Raw genomic sequence first — 18,101 nt, 5'->3', positions numbered from 1 at the left:
ATTTAATAAAATTTTTATTGACATTAAAAAAAAAATTATTGATTTAAAAAAAAATTTTTTTTATAAAATTTCAAATTTTTTGCCGCCATTTCCATAACCTCGAAAATAACTCAGAGTTTAATAAATAAAATTATTAAAAATGACAATAAATTTAATTTTGACAATTAAAATTTTTTTAAATTAATAAAAATGTGGAAATACTGATAACTGATAATGGAAATTTAGAAATTAAAGTGAAAGTTTTAAAAATAAATAAAAAGCTGTCAGTATAAAAAATAATAAAATAAAATGGAATCAACGGATCCAAGCCCAGAAGATCTCCAACGTAAATTATATTTCCTGGTAGAACAATTGCAAAACATGGCTGGTGCATTGCCGTCAAAGTATCAAATGCGTCTGCCCTACGAATTGCTATCCGGACTAGCAAACTCTCTACTAAACGACACGATATTCGAAATAGTGAAAGGGCTAATGGAGATCCAGCACGTCACCGAAAAGCATTTGTTTCAGCAGCGGCTCCAGCTGCTAAACCAGCAGAAGATCCAGATGCAAGAGGCGCTAGCCGGGTTGAACACCGAGGAGGAGAAACTAGCGGCGAAAATTGCGCTCGATGAGAAGCAGAAGAAGGATTTGAAGGCAACAGACATGAGACTGGTCATGCAGCTGGACCAGAAAGTCGCCGACCAGCAGAGTATCTTAGAGAAGGCCGGCGTTCCTGGTTTTTACGTAACGAATAATCCTGCAGAAATCCAAGTGCAAATGAGACTCTGCGACTTTATCATACGCTTAAGTAAAATGGAAATTCCCAGATGATATTTATTTAATTACTAATTAATTAATTAATTAATGCAATTTTAACAATAAAACTATTGTTTTTTTTTATTTTGATAATTAAAAAATAAACCATGTACAGCAGACTTATTTATCAATAATTATATTATTTATTTATTTAAACATATTTACAAAATAATTTTAAGATGCAATTCGTCATCAAGCTCTTATTTTATTTGTTATCAACCGGAAATTAATTTAGACCGTAATTACTCATAGGAATGTATACAATCTCTATATTTTTAATCTAAATAATTAATAATTTACTTAAAAATCTGATAAATTGCATCAACGTTTGTTTAAAAATATAATTGTTAGAGTCTTTATTAAAAAAATAGTCACTACGCATTTTTTCCATGAATGGAGGCAGCTTGAGGCGTCACATGATAATCGATTCCCGTTGAGTCTTTCACTGGATTAAACTGCTGGCTGTCATCGAAGCAAACTTTGTAGACATCTTGATAGGTGCTGGCAAAATGTACTTCTAGTCCGTCGGTAATGTACTTGGCAAGATCATCAAAGTCTTTTTTGTTTTCCTCCGGTAGAATTATGCACTTGACTCCGGCTCTCTTGGCCGCGATTGTCTTCTCCTTGATTCCACCAACGGGCAACACTTTGCCCATGAGACTCAACTCCCCTGTCATCGCTACGTCCTGTCTGATGGGCTGTCCTCGGGCGAGGGAAATCAGAGCCGTGGCAATGGTCACTCCAGCGCTGGGCCCATCCTTGGGAGTGGCACCTTCAGGTACATGGAGATGCAGGTGCGCGTCGTATAAGATTGTATTTTCTTGGTCTATTTTTTTAACAAAGTTGCGGGCGACTGTCAAAGCAATTCTGACCGATTCTTTCATCACGTCCCCGAGGTGTCCGGTCAGTTCTAGAGAGCCTTCGTATTTTTTGGCAGTGAAGGGTTTGCTGATGGATGTCTCGATAAATAGAGTCGACCCGCCCATTGCAGTCCAAGCTAGACCCATTATGACACCAGGCGGTGTGATGTCATACATCCTGTCGTGTGTGAAAACGGGTTTGCCCACAAAGTCACTTAAATTATCTTTAGTGACATCAATGTGTTCAGCTTCCTGCTTGACAACTTTAAACGCAACCTTTCTTGACACCTTCTCGATGTGCTTCTGAAGATTCCTGACTCCTGATTCGCGGCAGTAAGCTTTGATAAGAGTCGACAAAGCTGATTCCTCTATATCTATTTGCTCGGCAGTGAGTCCCGAGTCTTTCATAGCCTGGGGTATCAAATATTGTTTAGCAATAGCTAGTTTTTCTTCAGCAACATAACCAGACATGTCAATCATCTCCATACGATCTCTCAGTGGCTCAGGAATAGTGTCCGTTATATTCGCGGTGCAAATAAACAAAACTTTTGACAGATCAACCGGAACATCTAAGTAATGATCAAGGAAATTTGCGTTCTGCTCTGGATCCAACATCTCCAGTAACGCTGAAGCTGGATCTCCTTGGTAGCCTTTCCCGATTTTGTCGACTTCGTCAATAAGCACCAGAGGATTTTCAGTTTTAGTTTTCTTGAGACACTGAATTATTTTGCCAGGCATTGCGCCCACATAAGTACGTCTGTGTCCTTTTATTTCCGCCACGTCAGTCATCCCACCGACGCTGAACCTGAAATACTCGCGGTTCAACGCCCGAGCTATCGACCGCGCGATCGAAGTCTTTCCTACACCCGGAGGGCCGTGGAAACACAAAATTTTACCCTGCGTCGTTCCCTTCAGCTGACTCACGGCAATAAACTCCAAAATACGTTTCTTAATGTCCTCCATTCCATAATGATCTTCTTCGAGAATATCCGAAGCTTCCTGGATCTTCAAGTTCTCCGGGCTGGTGACACCCCACGGCAAGGATGTCAGCCAGTCTAAATAATTACGCGTAACATTGAACTCGCTGCTGTGATTCTCTAGGAAACTCAATTTGGTCAATTCCTCTTCGATGACATCCATCACCGGTTTGGGAACGACTTTCTGGCGGATCCGCTCTCTATATTTTTCTTCAATCGCATCCTTGTCGTCTTTCTCAAGACCCAGTTCTTTTTTAATCACTTTCAGTTGCTCATGTAGAATGTACTTGCGGTGCTGCTGCTTTACTTTTTCTTCAACCTCGCGGCCTATTTTTTGTTGGAGCTTACTCAGTTCGTACTCTTTTTTCAAAAGGGCCAAAGACAACCGCAGTCGTTTGGAAATCTAGCAAAAAAAAAAAACATTAGCCATTAAACTAATCAATCAATTAATGAATGAATGAATGAATGAATGAATTAATTACATCTAATTCTTCAAGAACTTCCTGCAATTCTTTAGCTTCAGCTCCAGTTAGTGCTGCTCCCAAGTCACTTAAATAAACCGGATTATCAACAACACGCGTTCCTTGATGCAGCATTTGGTTCAACGATTCCCGATATATCGGATTCATGCTAATTATATCGCGAATTGTTTTTATTATTTCTTGCGTCAGTGCCTAGAAAAAAAAATTAAAAATTGATCGTAACGAATTAGCAAACTACCAAAATATAAAAGTATGAATAAATACTTTAATTTCTTCTGTTTGACGGAACTTTTCATGAGTGACATTGACAACTTCAGCCATCAAAAGTGGCTGCGGAGATCCGTCAATCGGAACCGCTTGGACTGGAGTTGCTTCAACCGCAGCTTCAACCTCAGCACTGGGAGTAACTGGAGTAGGAACAGGAGTAGCTGGAACTTTGGTATCAGTTTCGGCAGCTACGTTGTCTTGTTCAACTTGAGATATTTCCCGAGCAGGCTCGTCACTTTTCGGATCATTTCTTTTGCTCCTCACAAAACGTCTTGAACGTTTTGAGTCAGCAACCGGCTCGTCTACGGAGACGTTAATTGATGTATTAAATAGTGGAAACGTCAGTTTCATATCTGAATCATTTAAAATATATATATAATAAAAATATGAAAGTTACATCTCCAGGAATTAAAACTAGTCCGTAATATTTATCTTCCTAAATAATAAAAAATTTATTTTAAATATTTAAAAGTACCTTGGGCTGGTTTTTCACTGATGTCTTCGATCATCTGGCTGACTATTTTAATTCTACGATGTGACATTATCACCAGACGTAATTTATCACCCAGATCTTGGATTTCATGGATCTGAGCAAACGTACCGATAGGATACACATCATCTATACTATTTACAATCTCTGATTCATTTCTAAAATAATTAAATTAATTAACTAGTAAGTAAATAAAATGATCCTGAAGTTAGCAGAAAATTCAAAATTTCTTGATTTTTTTTTTTTAACAATTAAATTTAGAGAAAAAAAAAAACTAAAAATATGCATATGTAGAAAATTTAAAAAACTACAGGTGCAATTTTTTAAAATATTTTTTTTCTTCTGGTTTATCGTCCAAAAAAAAATAAAAAAATTATTAGATGTCTGCTAACTTCAGTATCATTAAATAAATATATATTTAATTTGATAAAAATAATTACTCTTCATTTTTCTTTAAAAATATTCCAACGTATGGTTGATTTAATTTGACTTTACGGCGTATCAAGTCTATTAATATCGGATTAGTCAACTCAATAAGTTTTATAAAACGCGGAAATACTGGATGGCGACTTATCGCTATCACTGGAACGTGCGGCCAGACTTCAGGTACGACAACTGTTGCTGGTAACGTTGCCGGGTATCCTTCGACCGTTGGTTCAGCTTCTACTTCACTGTAAAAATATAAATCATCATAATCCATCATCATCAATTAATTAATTTATTTAAATAATTAACTGTCTAAATAATAAATTACAGAGGAGGATCATCATCAGCTGGTTTCTTGGTCGAAAACTCACGAAGAACTGTCATACATCTTATTCTTTTGTAATTACTGATAAAAGTTCCTTCAGTTTTACTTTTAACCTCCAGCCAATTTACGTTTCTTCGAGCTGCAGCTCCAGGTTTTTTTATTATTGATAAATTTGAATACGTTCTATTTAAAGTTATGCGCTGACGAAATACCGGCAGAAGTTGAGAGTTTATTGACTTTATTAACAAACGCATGATTTATTTATTTATTTTTTTTTTTTCAACAATTGATCAAGTTTGAATAGTTTTTTTTTCAACAGTTTATTAATTACGTCGCGACTTTTTTTACTTTTAGTTGTTTTTCTTCAATAATTTATCTCTAGGTTAGTGATTATAAATTGATATCAAGAGCATGATCCTGAGCACTAAATCACTGAATAAAAAAAAATAAAGGTGTAAAATAAACTGAATTTATTTTATAAATAATTATTACATAACCTTAAATTCTACATTTAAATCATTTTGAATTTTCCCGCTAGAGGCTCTGGCGGGGAATTTGAAATTTTTTTTAAATTACCCGCTAGAGGCAGTAGTTTTTTTAAAAATTATTACTTTTGTGATTACAATGAATTAAAATTTTTGTTTTCATTGTTGTAATTAATGATTAATTGAATTAAAGTGAAAAGTGTTTGAATTTTGGGTTGATGAGAATGGATAAAAATTTCGATAAAATTTTTAATGTAAAGGAAAATTTACATAAAATAAAAAAACGTAATAAGGAAAAATTGGTGGCAAGTAAATTTTTTACTCCTGTGGAAAATATACAAAAGTTTAAAATGCCTGATAAGAAACCAGTTATGACTAAAAATTTAAAAAAATCTCGTGAAATGTATCGTGATAAAATAATTTCATCAGAGGAAGTCAGTAGAAAAAAAATAAAATTAGACAAAGAGAAGACTGCGGTTGCTAGCAGAGCCGATGTAGCTGCGGGCAATGCTGAGAATGAAGAGGAATTTTTTGAAAAGTTGAAGCTAAATTATGAAAGAGACAAAGCTCAGTGCGTTATTTTATTATTTATTTATTTTTGTATTTTTTATTTATCGTTTTTAATTCTCATGGTAAAACTGCTGGGTTTCAGAGGACTGCTGACTGAAAGGTTTCACCAGAAGAAAGTTGTCAAAAAAGTTAAAAAATTATTTAATGATGACTGCGTTAAATTGATGAATAACTTCAAAGATGCCCGAAAGAATGTTTATGAAAATGACAAAACTTGTTCAGGAGATTCAAATGTACGGTCGTTGCCTGGCCATCAGCCTGCTACTGATGATAAATCTAATGAAAGTTCAGCTGATAATTATTCAACTAAAAATAATTACCCAAAGATGAATATTAAGAATAATAGTTATGTTAATTTTTTTTCACCTATTCCTGAATATCAAAAGTTATCAGGACCATCAACATCCAGGTTTGTTATTTAAATTTATTATTTATTTATTTATTCTTATTATTTATATTTAAATTTAGTTTCAGTTTCTTGTCTGAACCAAACATATCATTCTCAGATATTGAGAAGGATAATTTCATGATGAACCTCACGGAAAATTCAAGATCAATAAATTTACCAAGCCAAATAACCAGGTAATAGTTCTTTAATATCCCGGGTAAACTACTCGGTCTCCAGGTCAGCATTGGCCTGGAGACTGATAAGAGCTGGCAATTTCGTACTTGATATGAAATATTTTGAATTTTAAAATAAAATAAATTCTTTCAGTCCATCGATGTTGTCAAGAGCGATAACTGATCACGTGTCATCGGATTTATCACGATTCCGTACATCTAAATTAATTATGGACAAAGACAATCAATCAGTTTGTTCACTTCCTTGTTCTCAGTCTTTATCTTTTAATATTAATAATAATAACAGTCAGAAAAATTCCAATAATCGAAACTCAACAGTTGGCTCAAATAAATTACATTTACCGGACTATTTATTTAAGAAATAATTTATTTATTACTCAAATACAAGGCAGTTAAGTTAAGAATTTTAATTTTAAGTAATTTGTTATAAAAAATATAAAAATTCTGTTACATTTTTAATTTTGTGATAATTTATCTCAAGTTTTTTTTTAATTTGTAAATTGATTATTTACAAAAATATAAAACATAAAACATTCATCAGTTAAGTTACGAATTTTAATTTTTTTATAAAGTAATTTGTTATAAAAAATATAAAAAATTCTGTTACATTTTTTATTTTATGATAATTTATATCAAGTTTTTTTTTTAATTTGTAAATTGATTATTTACAAAAATATAAAACATAAAACATTCATCAGTTAAGTTACGAATTTTAATTTTGTTATAAAGTAATTTGTTATAAAAAATATAAAAATTCTGTTACATTTTTAATTTTGTGATAATTTATCTCAAGTTTTTTTTTAAATTTGTAAATTGATTATTTACAAAAATATAAAACATAAAACATTCATCAGTTAAGTTACGAATTTTAATTTTTTTATAAAGTAATTTATTATAAAAAATATAAAAATTCTGTTTCATTTTTAATTTTATGATAATTTATATCAAGTTTTTTTTTAAATTTGTAAATTGATTATTTATAAAAATATAAAACATAAAACATTCATTAAAATTATAAAATTCCTTTTTAAATTAAACAATGTAATTTTTCTTTTTTTTTTTAATTTTAAATATTAATTGTAATTTAAATTTCATAAACTAATAAAAAATAATTATAAATTGTCTCAGATAAATCTGAGACGTTATAAATAATTATAAAAATAATTGACTTTAGCACTGTAGTAATACTGATTTTTTTCGTGCAATTGACTTATAAATGTGATTAAAAAATTTTGTAAAAAAAATAAAACAGATAAATGTAATAAAAGTAATTAAAATAAAATAATTAATAAAAATAAAATAAAGCTTCATTTTTTTTGGATCCAAATAATTTCGTCATCATCATTTTGATCCAGTGATACTTTGTTTTCAGATGCAAGAACTATAAGATAAAAAAAAATAAATGATTCAAATGATTTTTTAGTGCATAGTAAAATAATTGATCAACTTACAGAGAAGGTAGTGGTGCAATCTCACGTACTCCTGTTTGCTGAAATCCTCCGGGGAAACTAATTCATCGAAGCGAAGAACTTGATAACCTTGAGAGAAAAGCATGTCCATGTGCGCCATCAAATTTGCTTTTGTCCATCTAGATGACGGAGATGGACTCAATCTACAAGAATAAATTTAAGTTTTAAATTTAAATTTTATATTAAATCTTAAATTAATAAAAATATTTGCCTCTGGTTAGCAGGAATTTTTTCAATGTCGATAATATTGTCAGATTGTCCTCTTGACTGCGATGGATTGTTTCTAACTGGAGGTCCAGACATCAATGATTCATTGGATTCGTCATCGATTTCATCGGTGGTCAAATGAACAAAGGCTGCTTCGAGAGTAGTTCCGGTATTTATGACCGGGAGTTCACTGGAACTTTAAATAACCAGGATGTAAATAATTATTGTTTTATGTTTAAAATAAAAAAAAATTTATGGATAAATTACTTGTCGATGACAGGAACTGGAGGTTCTGGGTGAATATCGTCGGAAGGAATTGCAACAAGTGGTTCGATGGGCTCAATTGTTTCCTCTGCTATCTGGTTTTGAGGAGAAAGGTCGTGATCTGGTACCTCAATATTATCTGGGGCCTTATTTGTTTTTTGACTTTGTACAGTACTTGGTCCGGGACGAATGCCGGGAGTTAATTCAGCGGTCTTTTCAGTTGATGCTCGTCTATTAACATCTAAAAAAATAATTATTTAACAAAAATTCAAAGAGAGAATAATTGGTTTTGTGGTAATAATATTTAACCTCTGACATTCGAAGGAACTCCAAACTTTAGCTGTTGGAAATGAGCCATCAGAGGACGCCCAAGAGAACGGAATTTCCTGGAGCCTTGAGTTGCAAGCTGATTAAACAAATCATCAGCCGATAAACGAGCAGGGCCTGGATTCGCTCTAACAGCTTCAAAAGGCTGAGATAAGAGTTTTATTAATTATTTTAATTAAAAATAATTTGTTGGTTGAAATAAAAAATTACCACAGTATGAATATCATTTCGTTGGCTGTTTCTAATAACATCACCGGGTATCTCGGTAACTTTATCGATGATCAACCCGGTCTTCTTGCGTTTTTTAGACTTGGAAGTTGAAACGTTAAGCTCGACGATCAGCCCGGGAAGATTCTCCAAAGTATCTCCGGTTTCTTGAGTTGGTAAAGTATCAGCTGGGACTTCTGTGATGGAGGCAACTGGAGCTTCTTGTTCAGGTTCAGGTTCCATTTCTACTGATACGTCCATAGGCACTGGCGGTATGCTCTCAAGAACAGGAGCTTGCAGATCTCTTTCAGCAGCATCGATATCTGCTATTCCTGGCGATGGATCATCTCCAAATGAATGATCAAGTGCTCTCTATTTATCAATAATTTTAATGATTAATTTAAAGAGTACTGATGAGTAAATAAAATAATGAAATCTTACACGTATGCGCTTGGATGGAGTTTCAACGTTAATCTGGCTAGGTCTCTTGGTGGGAGTGCGTATAGTATCTGGAAGTTGAATAGGTGCTGAAATAATAAATTTACGTGTACGTAATAAATAAATCAGATATATAAAACCTCATTAAAGTTAAATAAATTGAACGCTAAATTACCAGTGATCTCTTCATTAAATGACATATGAAGATCACGAATAACGTTACTGGACGATCTAAAAAATAAATAAAAAATTATTTTTGTTTAACATAAAATACTGTAATTTAAATTTTTGAATTGCAATTACTTGAATATTTACTTACTCAGGATCTGTTCCCAGAAAAAGGTCCCAATCTTCAACCGTCATCATACCAAAACCTGGTTCAGCTGTTTCGTCCATTATCTGAAAATTTTAATAGAATTTTAAATAAATTAATTTTTTTTTGTTGGTGAAAATTGATAATAAAAACCAACAAGTGCTTCAGCCAAACAACAAGGATCATCGTGGTCCGAAAGTAAATTGACATCTTTTGGAAGCTCTTTAGGAAAATTGAGTTCAACGTCAGGTATTTGGAGATCAATAATTGGCAGAGGTGCATCTCCAGGCAGTTGATCATTACTGTTAATTATTTAAATAATTATTAAATTGTCTACGTCTTAGTTTAATTAATTAAAAATCAAGTTTTGCTTACGATTCATCATCGTATAATTTCATCATCGCATCCCAATCTTTATGCAATTTCTCAAAGTCGGCTAAAAAAAATAATAATAAATACGATAATTAAATATTAATTATAATTTTATAAGAATTTAATGCAAGTACCGTTCAAAAGTTCGCTTCGATAACGTGTTATTTTGGTGCCTCCCAATGCCAGCATTTCTAATTCATCTATAGTGTAATTGCATTTAGTTTTTTTGTCTTTTAATGCTTTTATTAATTCCTTAATTTCTTTACTGTAAAAAAAATGTGACTTATAAAAAAGCAAATGAATTTTTATAATTAATGAATTAATTATTAATAAAATTACTGTACCATGTTTTGGATCCTTGATAAGCCGAAATTTGGTGGTTGTTGTACTTTTTTTTTAAATTTTGTTTGCTAAGTTTATAAGCATACCAGCATTTCTCCAATGTGGGTGAAGTAAGACATACTTCCGGAAGCTCACTATCCATTTTTTTAATTATTATTCTGTAATTAAAAATTTAAATATAATTATTAATAATTAATTTCCAGCCAACCAATACGGATCATCCAGAAGTTAGCAGACAATCAACAATTTTTGAATTTTTTTTCACCAAATCAATTGCAAAAAAAAAAACTAAAAAAATCTACAAGTGCAATTTTTCAAAATATTTTTTTTTTTTATAATTTATGATTTTTTTTTAATTTCAAAAATTATTTGACGTTTGCTGACTTCAGTATCATCAATACGGAGTAAAAAAAATATATCTTCCTAAATTTATGAATGTAAATTGTAGCAGACATCAGACAAATTTAAAATTATCAATAAGTAGACTAAATAATTAGTAAAATTAAATTTTTTAAAAATGCGGTTTAAAAAAATTTTAAAATTAATAAGTGTATTTTTATAAATTTATTTTTTAAATTATTTATAAGTTAAATTTGTCTGGTGTCTGCTACACTCATCTAAATTTCATTATTTTTTATCTCAATTAATTCATTAAATTGTTTTACTTATTAATAATGAAAATTAATACTTATTATTAATAATTAATAATAATAATTATTATATTATTAATAATCAATACCTTTTACCAAATTTTGAATTTATAATTTAACGCGGACTGACGTTTGCTTCTAATGGGTTACAAGTCTTTAATGCGAATAAAATTTAACGGTTTTCTAATTCCTAGAAAAAATAATCTCGTCTTTCTTCCCCCCGAAAATCTATAAAAATATTTTTTAAAATTTTAAACAGTCAAATTAACCGTAAAATTTATTCAAAAAATTTTTATTTAAATTTTTAAATTAATTAAATAATTTACTTTCTCTAACAAAGTAACAATTAATTAAATTAATAAATAAAATACTCTTCTTATCACATATATATATATAGAGCATTGTCATGTCTGTTATATTTAATCAACAAATCATAGAACAGAATTTAAAAAATTCCTTGAAATTTTTAGCTGCCGGGTTTTTTATTGGTCGCGTTCGATTCTTTTTTAGTCCGTCCGCACTAACGACATCTAGCTCTTTAGCAGCTCGACTATTTTAAAAAACCTGATATTTATGTGTACTATATATGTATAGTTTACCCTAGCTATTAAATAAAGGTAAAAAAAGTCTATTTTATTGTTAATTACATAAATCATTGTCCAAGTGCGTATGTACTCAAATTATTTTATTTTTAAAATAATTAAATTTAAAAAAATGATTTACAAAAAAATTTAAATTATCATTTAAAAGTGCGCGAGTGTTATGTGTCTTGTGTACACATTAATTATTCATTTATTGTTTACAAATAATTTATCCTCCTGTTTATTGTTGATCTGTTTAAACTTTTAATAATTTTCGACAATCATGGATAAGAGTTGTAATAATTTTATTAGTTATGTTGGAATGGAAGAGCATGAGATGCAGGTATTTATTTACTTTATTTATTATCCTTAATTACTACTCAATTTATTTACTTATTTATTTATTTTTAGCAAATAAATTCTGAGAGGAGGAATTCAGTGAATGATAATAATGTTAAACTATTGGCTGGTGAAGTTCTCATTGCAGAAGCACAAAGTGTCTTGATGTTTTCACCAGTTGGTGATTTAAAACAGGGTATTTCTGGAGTACTTGCTGTCACTAATTTCAAACTGTCATTTATTACAAGCGATGATTCCAATGCTGAGGTAAATTTAATCATGATCCTGAAGTTAGCAGACGATCCTGAAGTTAACAGACAGTTACAAATTTTCGGATTTTTTTTTTTCAACAAATAAATTACAAAAAAAAAAAAACTAAAAAAATGCACATGTAGAAAATTTAAAAAACTATAAGTGCAATTTTTCAAAATATTTTTTTTTTATAATTTATTGTTTAAAAAAAAATCCAAAAACTATTGGACGTCGGCTAACTTCAGTATCATAGTTAGCAGACATTTAAAAATTTTTGAATTTTTGTTTCTCAACAAATCAATTGCAAAAAAATAAAATAAAAATATGCACATGTAGAAAATTTTAAAAACTACAGGTGCAATTTTTTCAAATATTTTTTTTTTAGGGTTTATCGTCTGAAAAAAAATCCAAAAATTATTAGACGTCTGCTAAATTCAGTATCATATTTAAATGATCCTGAAGTTAGCAAACAATTCAAAATTTTTGGTTTTTTTTTTAACAAGTAAATTTGAAGAAAAAAAAAAAACTAAAAATATGCACATGTAAAAAATTTAAAAAATTACAGGTGCAATTTTTTCAAATATTTTTTTTTTATGGTTTATCGTCTAAAAAAAAATCCAAAAATTATTAGACGTCTGCTAACCAGTATCATAATTTAATCAACTCAATTCCATTGCTCATTAAAAATTTTTTTACTTTTTTAAATCTTCTAGGACCTAAATCATCAGCAAAATCATTTCTACGGTTACACAGACTCATGTCTGACAAATATTGATGAAATTTACTTAATAATGGGTGATAAGAAACGTAAATTAGTCCCTGGTAGTACAGTTCCCTCTAAAGTTAAGGGAATTTTCATTGTTTGTAAAGTAAGTATTCAAATAATTCAATAATTATATAAATATTTATTTACTCTTTTTTTTGCTTACAGAATTTTAGGACATGGTCATTTTCATTTAAATTTTCTCCAGTCGGGCATGGAAAAAATTTACTGACTACTCTTCTGCATCATGCGTTTCCACGAAGGCATCAATTGTTATTTGCTTATGATTACAAGTAATTTTTAGTGATATTTTTTAAAGGCTTTATTATAGTTTATAATAATTACGATAATTTATTTTTATTTATTATTTATAGAGAGCCGTATTACAGCAGCGTAGATAAAAAAGTTAAATTGTTTCGTAGTATGAGTGATTGGCAGAACGAATTAAATCGCACCTCGTGTAATAATGAGCATACCAAAAGAAATTGGAGATTGTCTTCTGCTAATTTACGTTATCAATTATCATCCAGGTATAATTATCATAATTATTAAAGTCGATTACTCATTATAAGACTCCGTTAAAAATATAAAAATTATAAACTAACAATAGGAAAAATCTATAAAACGGCGTTTGATAAAATATAAGTATGATATTTTAAATCATAAAATAAAACGGGACAAAACTAAACTGAAGACTGAAATTTAAAAAAAAAATTTCTTATGATGAGTACTCGGGTGTATTTATATTTTACGAGTTTTAATGAGTAATGAGTAATAAATATTTAATCAGCCTTCCAGAATACATAATAGTGCCAGCATCAGTAACAGATAGTCAATTAACTGGCGCGGCCTCGCACTTCCAAGACAACCGTCCTCCAGTGTGGTCTTGGACAAACAATCGTGGAGCGACTTTAGTTAAAATGTCTGAACTGATACCAACGATAACAGAACGCACTCAAGAAAATATAATGCTAGAAAATATACGAAAAAGTCATCCGCAGAAACAACCAATGGCGGTAATTGATTTAAATAAAGACGTTAATGTTAAATCTGTAGCCAATGGATTTTCAAAATTTATTTCTTTATGCTCACCAGGTATTACTTGCATATTGTATGTGATATTTGTTATATATAAATTTAAATTAATATGTAATTGTTATTGCAGACAATATAAGACAGTTTTGGTTACAAGACAATAATTTTTACTCGTTATTAGAAAGCAGTAAATGGCTGAAATTTATTTCTTATTGTTTGCAAAAAGCTGTTGAAGCCAGTGAGCATTTAAATTCTGGTACTTCTGTTATACTGCAAGGTAAATTTTATCAAAACTACTTTATGATGAATAATATTTAATTTAAATAATTATTTTAGAAAATGCTGGTAGAGATTTATGCTGCGTAATATCAAGTTTAGTTCAATTAATACTTGACCCATACTTTAGGACAATAACTGGTTTCCAAACGTTGCTGCAAAAAGAGTGGGTAGCTGCCGGTCACCCTTTCTGTGATCGTCTAGGTCATATTAATAAACCCAACACCGAAAAGGTAATTTTTACATAAAATTATTTTTAAAGTCTAGTTCTAAAATAAAATTAACTGATTGCTTATCATTTAGTCTCCAATATTTTTGATCTACCTCGACTGTGTGTGGCAACTATGCCAGCAATATCCATCAAAATTTGAATTTACGGAGACATATTTAACAAGCTTGTGGGATACCGCTCATGTATCTATTTTTGATACATTTATTTTTAATTGCGAAAGAGATCGTACCGTTGCTGCGATGGTAATTGTCAATCACCGTTTAAATAAACTCTTATTTATTTACTGTAAGCAATAAAAATATTTTTTTTAGGATCCAAACAATCCATTGGTTCTCAGAAGCGTCTGGGACTGGCGCGAACAGTTCACAGATCAAGATATCCTGCTGTTCTACAGCCCGTTCTTCAACCCGAGTGACGAAGAAAAGTTCCTCAAGCCCCAGTGCAATGTCTCGAGTCTTGAACTGTGGACCCAGTGCTACTTCCGGTGGATTCCGCCCCTGGAAATCCGTAACGGTGGTAAAAATCACTCTGAACTGTACGTCCGGTTGGTACAGAACAGCATAAACCAACTGAAAATAAACGCAAACGGGAACTGCGGGTCTCCTGTTGAAAAAATAAATACATTTCTGGTTCAAATGAACATCGATAGCTTTTATCCTTTCGGTAACAAACGCTCGGGCAGTACCGTCAGTACTCCGATAATGAACAACTCGATGCTGATGACTGAGAGTTTTATTGACGCACAGTCGTTGCTTACTGCACCAGACTGATAATTATTTTTTTATTACTTATTTATTTAATACATTGACATTTTTTTTTTGTCAATTTTTAGAGGCTCTGAGATTTTTTTTTTATAATTAATTGATTTTTTGTATGGCACATGAGTGATTGTTATTTAAATGAATCTAATCCGTATGCAGAGTGAGCTGATGAAATAAAAAGCAGCTATTTTTACATCGGAAACGCTTTTTAATTATTAAATATTAAATTTACTCATTTTTATAAATTTATTTATATTATTTTTTTTTTTTAGATTCTATTAAAATATAAATAGCAATATTTAATTATTAATAAATATAAATATATATTGATTTATTTATTTATATTTTTTTCAAAGTATGGGAATAAATTCCTTTGTATTAAAAATTATTTTTATTGTCTTTTCTCAGACTTGATTATTTTACATTCCTTAGAACTAAATACAAAAAAAAATATATATATACATATATATGTACGATTACGGAAATTTTGTACTTGTATTTGTAAAAGGTAACAAATTTAATATGGCGGGACTGAGCGTTAATTTAAAATTTTTAAGTAATGATGGAAAATATTTAGCTATTTTTTTGATGTACTTTCATAATTACACTTTTAACTTCTGTGTAAGCTTCGAGTCCGTATTCGCCGAGCTCGCGGCCGTGTCCGCTCATTTTGTAGCCGCCGAAGGGCACCTGGTTTGCGAGGACATTGTAAGTGTTTACCCTGTGGATAAATTTAAATTTATTGTAATTGTTATCATAGATTTTGGTTGACTAGATAGAGATTATTAATATTTGATGTAATTAAATTACCAAACTGTGCCGGCACGTAATCCCTGGATTAAATGATTGGCTTTATCGATGTCTTTTGTGAAAATAGCGGCAGCTAGTCCATAATCTGTTTTATTAGCGCGTTCTATTACTTCATCAATTTCGCTGAATTTCAATATTTGTTGGACTGGTCCGAATATCTGTAATAATATTTTTTATTTTAAATAATTACAGCAATTACTGTCAGTAATTTATACGAGTATAAATATTCTGAGGCTTGAATTAATTTTTTTATTTAAAAATATCCAGATGGAATTTTTAAAATAATTTAATTAATTAATTAATTAGCAGAGGATTGAGATAATTAATTGATCTAGATTTTTTTAAAAATACTTACTTCTTCACGAGCGATAGTCATGTCGTCTTGGACATCAGCAAAAACAGTTGGAGCAATAAAATAACCGGCACTACCGACTCTGTCACCTCCGCTAACTAATTTAGCGCCTTGATCTTTGCCACTTTGAATCATTGTCAGAATTTTATTCATTTGCTCTTCATCAATCTTAAAAAAAAATATATTATTGATAATTATCGACAATTAGTTATTTAAAAATAAATTACTTGGGGTCCATGTTCGACATTTGGGTCAAATGGATCTCCTACGGTTCTTTTCTGAGCGCGGATAGCACTTTTTTCAACAAACTCATCATAAATATCATCTTCGACGAAAGTCCTGGACCCGGCACAGCAGCATTGTCCCTGAAGACGATAAAATAAAATACCAAAATATAAATTTAAAATGAATAAAAACTCACCATGTTGAAGAACAAACCAAAGTGGGCGGTTTCGACGGCATAATCCATATCAGCGTCTTTCAAAATAATATTCGGAGACTTTCCGCCCAACTCTAGAGTAGTTCGCTTCAAGTTGCTCATCGCCGCGCCCTGTTTAACCAACTTCCCGACTTCTGTTGATCCAGTGAACGCGATTTTGTCAATTTTCGGGTGATTCACCAGCGCAGCGCCAGTTTCTCCGAATCCGGGAAGGACATTTACGACTCCGGGTGGGAAACCGGCTTCTCTTATCAACGAAGCGAGGTACAGAGCCGTCAGCGGGGTCTGCTCTGCTGGTTTTAGTATCACCGTGTTTCCTGGACATTTAAATTTAATTATTCAACCTGAGTTTTAAAACTAATTAGTCACCAGCGGGTACCTGTTGCTAATGCTGGTCCTATTTTCCAGGCCATCATCAACAAAGGAAAGTTCCAGGGAATTATTTGACCGCAGACACCAACGGGTTCATGTCGCGTGTAAGCAAAGAATTTTCCGTCCATCGGAATGACTTTTCCATGATTTTTGTCAGCCCAGCCGGCGTAATATCGGAGTACGGAGGCGCTCTGGGGTACATCGAAGCCGTAAGATGCTGTGAAAGGTTTTCCATTATCCAGCGTTTCTAGAGACTGAATAAATAAATATAAATATGAGAGATAATTAATAAATCCACGTGATGACGTGCGTTATCGATGACTGATTATATAAATAAATAACTGATGATTGTGTAATAAACGTGTAATGTAAATAGATTGAGTAATAATTAAGAATGTGATGCTGATACGTACAGCAAGATATATATGATCACGTTCAATTAAGTCTGCTAATTTATGAAGAAGGACACCGCGTTGTGATGCATCCATCGTTCTCCATTTTGATCCCAATTTGAAAGCATTCCGAGCTGCTTTGACAGCCAGGTTTACATCTTCTTCACCAGCTTCTTGGACTTCTGCTATGACTTCACCGGTCGTGGGATTTATTGTCTTAAAGGTTTTGCCTGAAGCGGATTTGCGCCATTCGTTGTCGATGAATAGCTGGTTTTTTAATTATTATTTTATTAAGACTGAGATTAATTGATATGTAGATTAGATAAGAAAAATAATTACTTACCCCAGCGTACATTATTGAAGGATTTAACTCTGGTGCCGGTGGTGCTGATGCAAAAGCCCTCGAGAGCTGAATTTTTTTTAGAACGCGAAGCATCGTAGGTTTTTAATTGATCACGCGGTTACGGTTTTCAGGTTAATGATTAAGTATGATCTTGTTGGTAATAAACTTGATGACACTTGATGTGCGGTACGAGAATGATTGAAGATTAAAGTTTAAGAATGTCAGGAAATTACGTTGTGAGAAACAATGCAGTATCATGTGTGATATATTATGCGCAAGAAATGTGCGCGGTAGATTACTAAT

General features: G+C 31.4%; 6 protein-coding genes across 7 annotated transcripts; 3 read left to right on the top strand and 3 right to left on the bottom strand.

Annotated features, from left to right (window-relative positions):
• Positions 1-85: 85 nt before the first annotated feature.
• Positions 86-910, top strand: LOC130676572 (gonadal protein gdl). The gene has a single exon (XM_057482901.1). It carries the CDS (start codon positions 289-291, stop codon positions 811-813), a length of 525 nt encoding a protein of 174 aa, XP_057338884.1. The 5' UTR covers positions 86-288; the 3' UTR covers positions 814-910.
• Positions 911-976: 66 nt separating this feature from the next.
• On the bottom strand, positions 977-5,068 carry LOC130676506 (lon protease homolog, mitochondrial). 2 transcript variants are annotated; one of them, XM_057482786.1, is made up of 6 exons: positions 4,629-5,068; positions 4,315-4,545; positions 3,860-4,032; positions 3,382-3,737; positions 3,118-3,309; positions 977-3,038 (listed from the first exon to the last, which is right to left on the bottom strand). In XM_057482786.1, the coding sequence occupies exons 1-6, from the start codon at positions 4,877-4,879 to the stop codon at positions 1,173-1,175; spliced, it is 3,069 nt and encodes a 1,022-aa protein (XP_057338769.1). In that variant the 5' UTR covers positions 4,880-5,068; the 3' UTR covers positions 977-1,172. The 2 variants fall into 2 exon arrangements, with proteins under 2 accessions (XP_057338769.1, XP_057338777.1); XM_057482794.1 differs by having other exon boundaries at positions 978-3,038; positions 3,382-3,686.
• Positions 5,069-5,196: 128 nt separating this feature from the next.
• On the top strand, positions 5,197-6,649 carry LOC130669958 (GATA zinc finger domain-containing protein 8-like). The gene is made up of 4 exons (XM_057473133.1): positions 5,197-5,681; positions 5,763-6,089; positions 6,149-6,262; positions 6,396-6,649. Exons 1-4 carry the CDS (start codon positions 5,329-5,331, stop codon positions 6,625-6,627), a joined length of 1,026 nt encoding a protein of 341 aa, XP_057329116.1. The 5' UTR covers positions 5,197-5,328; the 3' UTR covers positions 6,628-6,649.
• Positions 6,650-7,439: 790 nt separating this feature from the next.
• Positions 7,440-11,065, bottom strand: LOC130668440 (uncharacterized). The gene is made up of 14 exons (XM_057470741.1): positions 10,941-11,065; positions 10,204-10,359; positions 9,994-10,124; positions 9,863-9,923; positions 9,645-9,789; positions 9,494-9,573; positions 9,350-9,405; positions 9,178-9,263; positions 8,740-9,108; positions 8,512-8,674; positions 8,206-8,443; positions 7,943-8,134; positions 7,714-7,874; positions 7,440-7,643 (listed from the first exon to the last, which is right to left on the bottom strand). The coding sequence occupies exons 2-14, from the start codon at positions 10,341-10,343 to the stop codon at positions 7,570-7,572; spliced, it is 1,896 nt and encodes a 631-aa protein (XP_057326724.1). The 5' UTR covers positions 10,344-10,359; positions 10,941-11,065; the 3' UTR covers positions 7,440-7,569.
• Positions 11,066-11,474: 409 nt separating this feature from the next.
• LOC130675749 (myotubularin-related protein 10-B) lies at positions 11,475-15,313 on the top strand. The gene is made up of 10 exons (XM_057481594.1): positions 11,475-11,775; positions 11,844-12,038; positions 12,737-12,892; positions 12,955-13,079; positions 13,161-13,316; positions 13,577-13,881; positions 13,952-14,098; positions 14,158-14,330; positions 14,401-14,571; positions 14,641-15,313. The coding sequence occupies exons 1-10, from the start codon at positions 11,716-11,718 to the stop codon at positions 15,097-15,099; spliced, it is 1,947 nt and encodes a 648-aa protein (XP_057337577.1). The 5' UTR covers positions 11,475-11,715; the 3' UTR covers positions 15,100-15,313.
• Positions 15,314-15,526: 213 nt separating this feature from the next.
• On the bottom strand, positions 15,527-18,046 carry LOC130675760 (aldehyde dehydrogenase, mitochondrial). The gene is made up of 8 exons (XM_057481605.1): positions 17,799-18,046; positions 17,477-17,722; positions 17,071-17,317; positions 16,674-17,008; positions 16,480-16,617; positions 16,256-16,420; positions 15,901-16,058; positions 15,527-15,811 (listed from the first exon to the last, which is right to left on the bottom strand). The coding sequence occupies exons 1-8, from the start codon at positions 17,889-17,891 to the stop codon at positions 15,664-15,666; spliced, it is 1,530 nt and encodes a 509-aa protein (XP_057337588.1). The 5' UTR covers positions 17,892-18,046; the 3' UTR covers positions 15,527-15,663.
• Between the last annotated feature and the right edge of the window lie 55 nt (positions 18,047-18,101).

This window comes from Microplitis mediator, chromosome 1, assembly GCF_029852145.1.
Source record: "Microplitis mediator isolate UGA2020A chromosome 1, iyMicMedi2.1, whole genome shotgun sequence".
NCBI classification, from domain to species: Eukaryota; Metazoa; Arthropoda; class Insecta; order Hymenoptera; family Braconidae; genus Microplitis; species Microplitis mediator.
Note: the sequence above shows the minus strand (reverse complement) of the source record. Positions and strands in the feature narration are given on the sequence as shown.

Excerpts from the sequence above, each read along its gene's own strand:
- LOC130676572 (XM_057482901.1), top strand. The coding sequence starts at position 289 with ATGGAATCAACGGATCCAAGCCCAGAAGATCTCCAACGTAAATTATAT.
- LOC130676506 (XM_057482786.1), bottom strand. The coding sequence starts at position 4,879 with ATGCGTTTGTTAATAAAGTCAATAAACTCTCAACTTCTGCCGGTATTT. Across the intron at positions 4,546-4,628 it reads GCTGATGATGATCCTCCTCT|TGAAGTAGAAGCTGAACCAA; the intron begins GTAATTTATTAT and ends ATATTTTTACAG. Across the intron at positions 3,039-3,117 it reads AAGTTCTTGAAGAATTAGAT|ATTTCCAAACGACTGCGGTT; the intron begins GTAATTAATTCA and ends TTTTTTTGCTAG.
- LOC130669958 (XM_057473133.1), top strand. The coding sequence starts at position 5,329 with ATGAGAATGGATAAAAATTTCGATAAAATTTTTAATGTAAAGGAAAAT. Across the intron at positions 5,682-5,762 it reads TATGAAAGAGACAAAGCTCA|AGGACTGCTGACTGAAAGGT; the intron begins GTGCGTTATTTT and ends GCTGGGTTTCAG. Across the intron at positions 6,263-6,395 it reads TTACCAAGCCAAATAACCAG|TCCATCGATGTTGTCAAGAG; the intron begins GTAATAGTTCTT and ends AAATTCTTTCAG.
- LOC130668440 (XM_057470741.1), bottom strand. The coding sequence starts at position 10,343 with ATGGATAGTGAGCTTCCGGAAGTATGTCTTACTTCACCCACATTGGAG. Across the intron at positions 9,790-9,862 it reads AAATTATACGATGATGAATC|TAATGATCAACTGCCTGGAG; the intron begins GTAAGCAAAACT and ends AATAATTAACAG. Across the intron at positions 9,264-9,349 it reads ATTTAATGAAGAGATCACTG|CACCTATTCAACTTCCAGAT; the intron begins GTAATTTAGCGT and ends TTATTATTTCAG.
- LOC130675749 (XM_057481594.1), top strand. The coding sequence starts at position 11,716 with ATGGATAAGAGTTGTAATAATTTTATTAGTTATGTTGGAATGGAAGAG. Across the intron at positions 12,893-12,954 it reads GAATTTTCATTGTTTGTAAA|AATTTTAGGACATGGTCATT; the intron begins GTAAGTATTCAA and ends TTTTGCTTACAG. Across the intron at positions 13,080-13,160 it reads TTATTTGCTTATGATTACAA|AGAGCCGTATTACAGCAGCG; the intron begins GTAATTTTTAGT and ends TATTATTTATAG.
- LOC130675760 (XM_057481605.1), bottom strand. The coding sequence starts at position 17,891 with ATGCTTCGCGTTCTAAAAAAAATTCAGCTCTCGAGGGCTTTTGCATCA. Across the intron at positions 17,009-17,070 it reads AGGACCAGCATTAGCAACAG|GAAACACGGTGATACTAAAA; the intron begins GTACCCGCTGGT and ends TTAAATGTCCAG. Across the intron at positions 16,421-16,479 it reads ATGTCGAACATGGACCCCAA|ATTGATGAAGAGCAAATGAA; the intron begins GTAATTTATTTT and ends TTTTTTTTTAAG.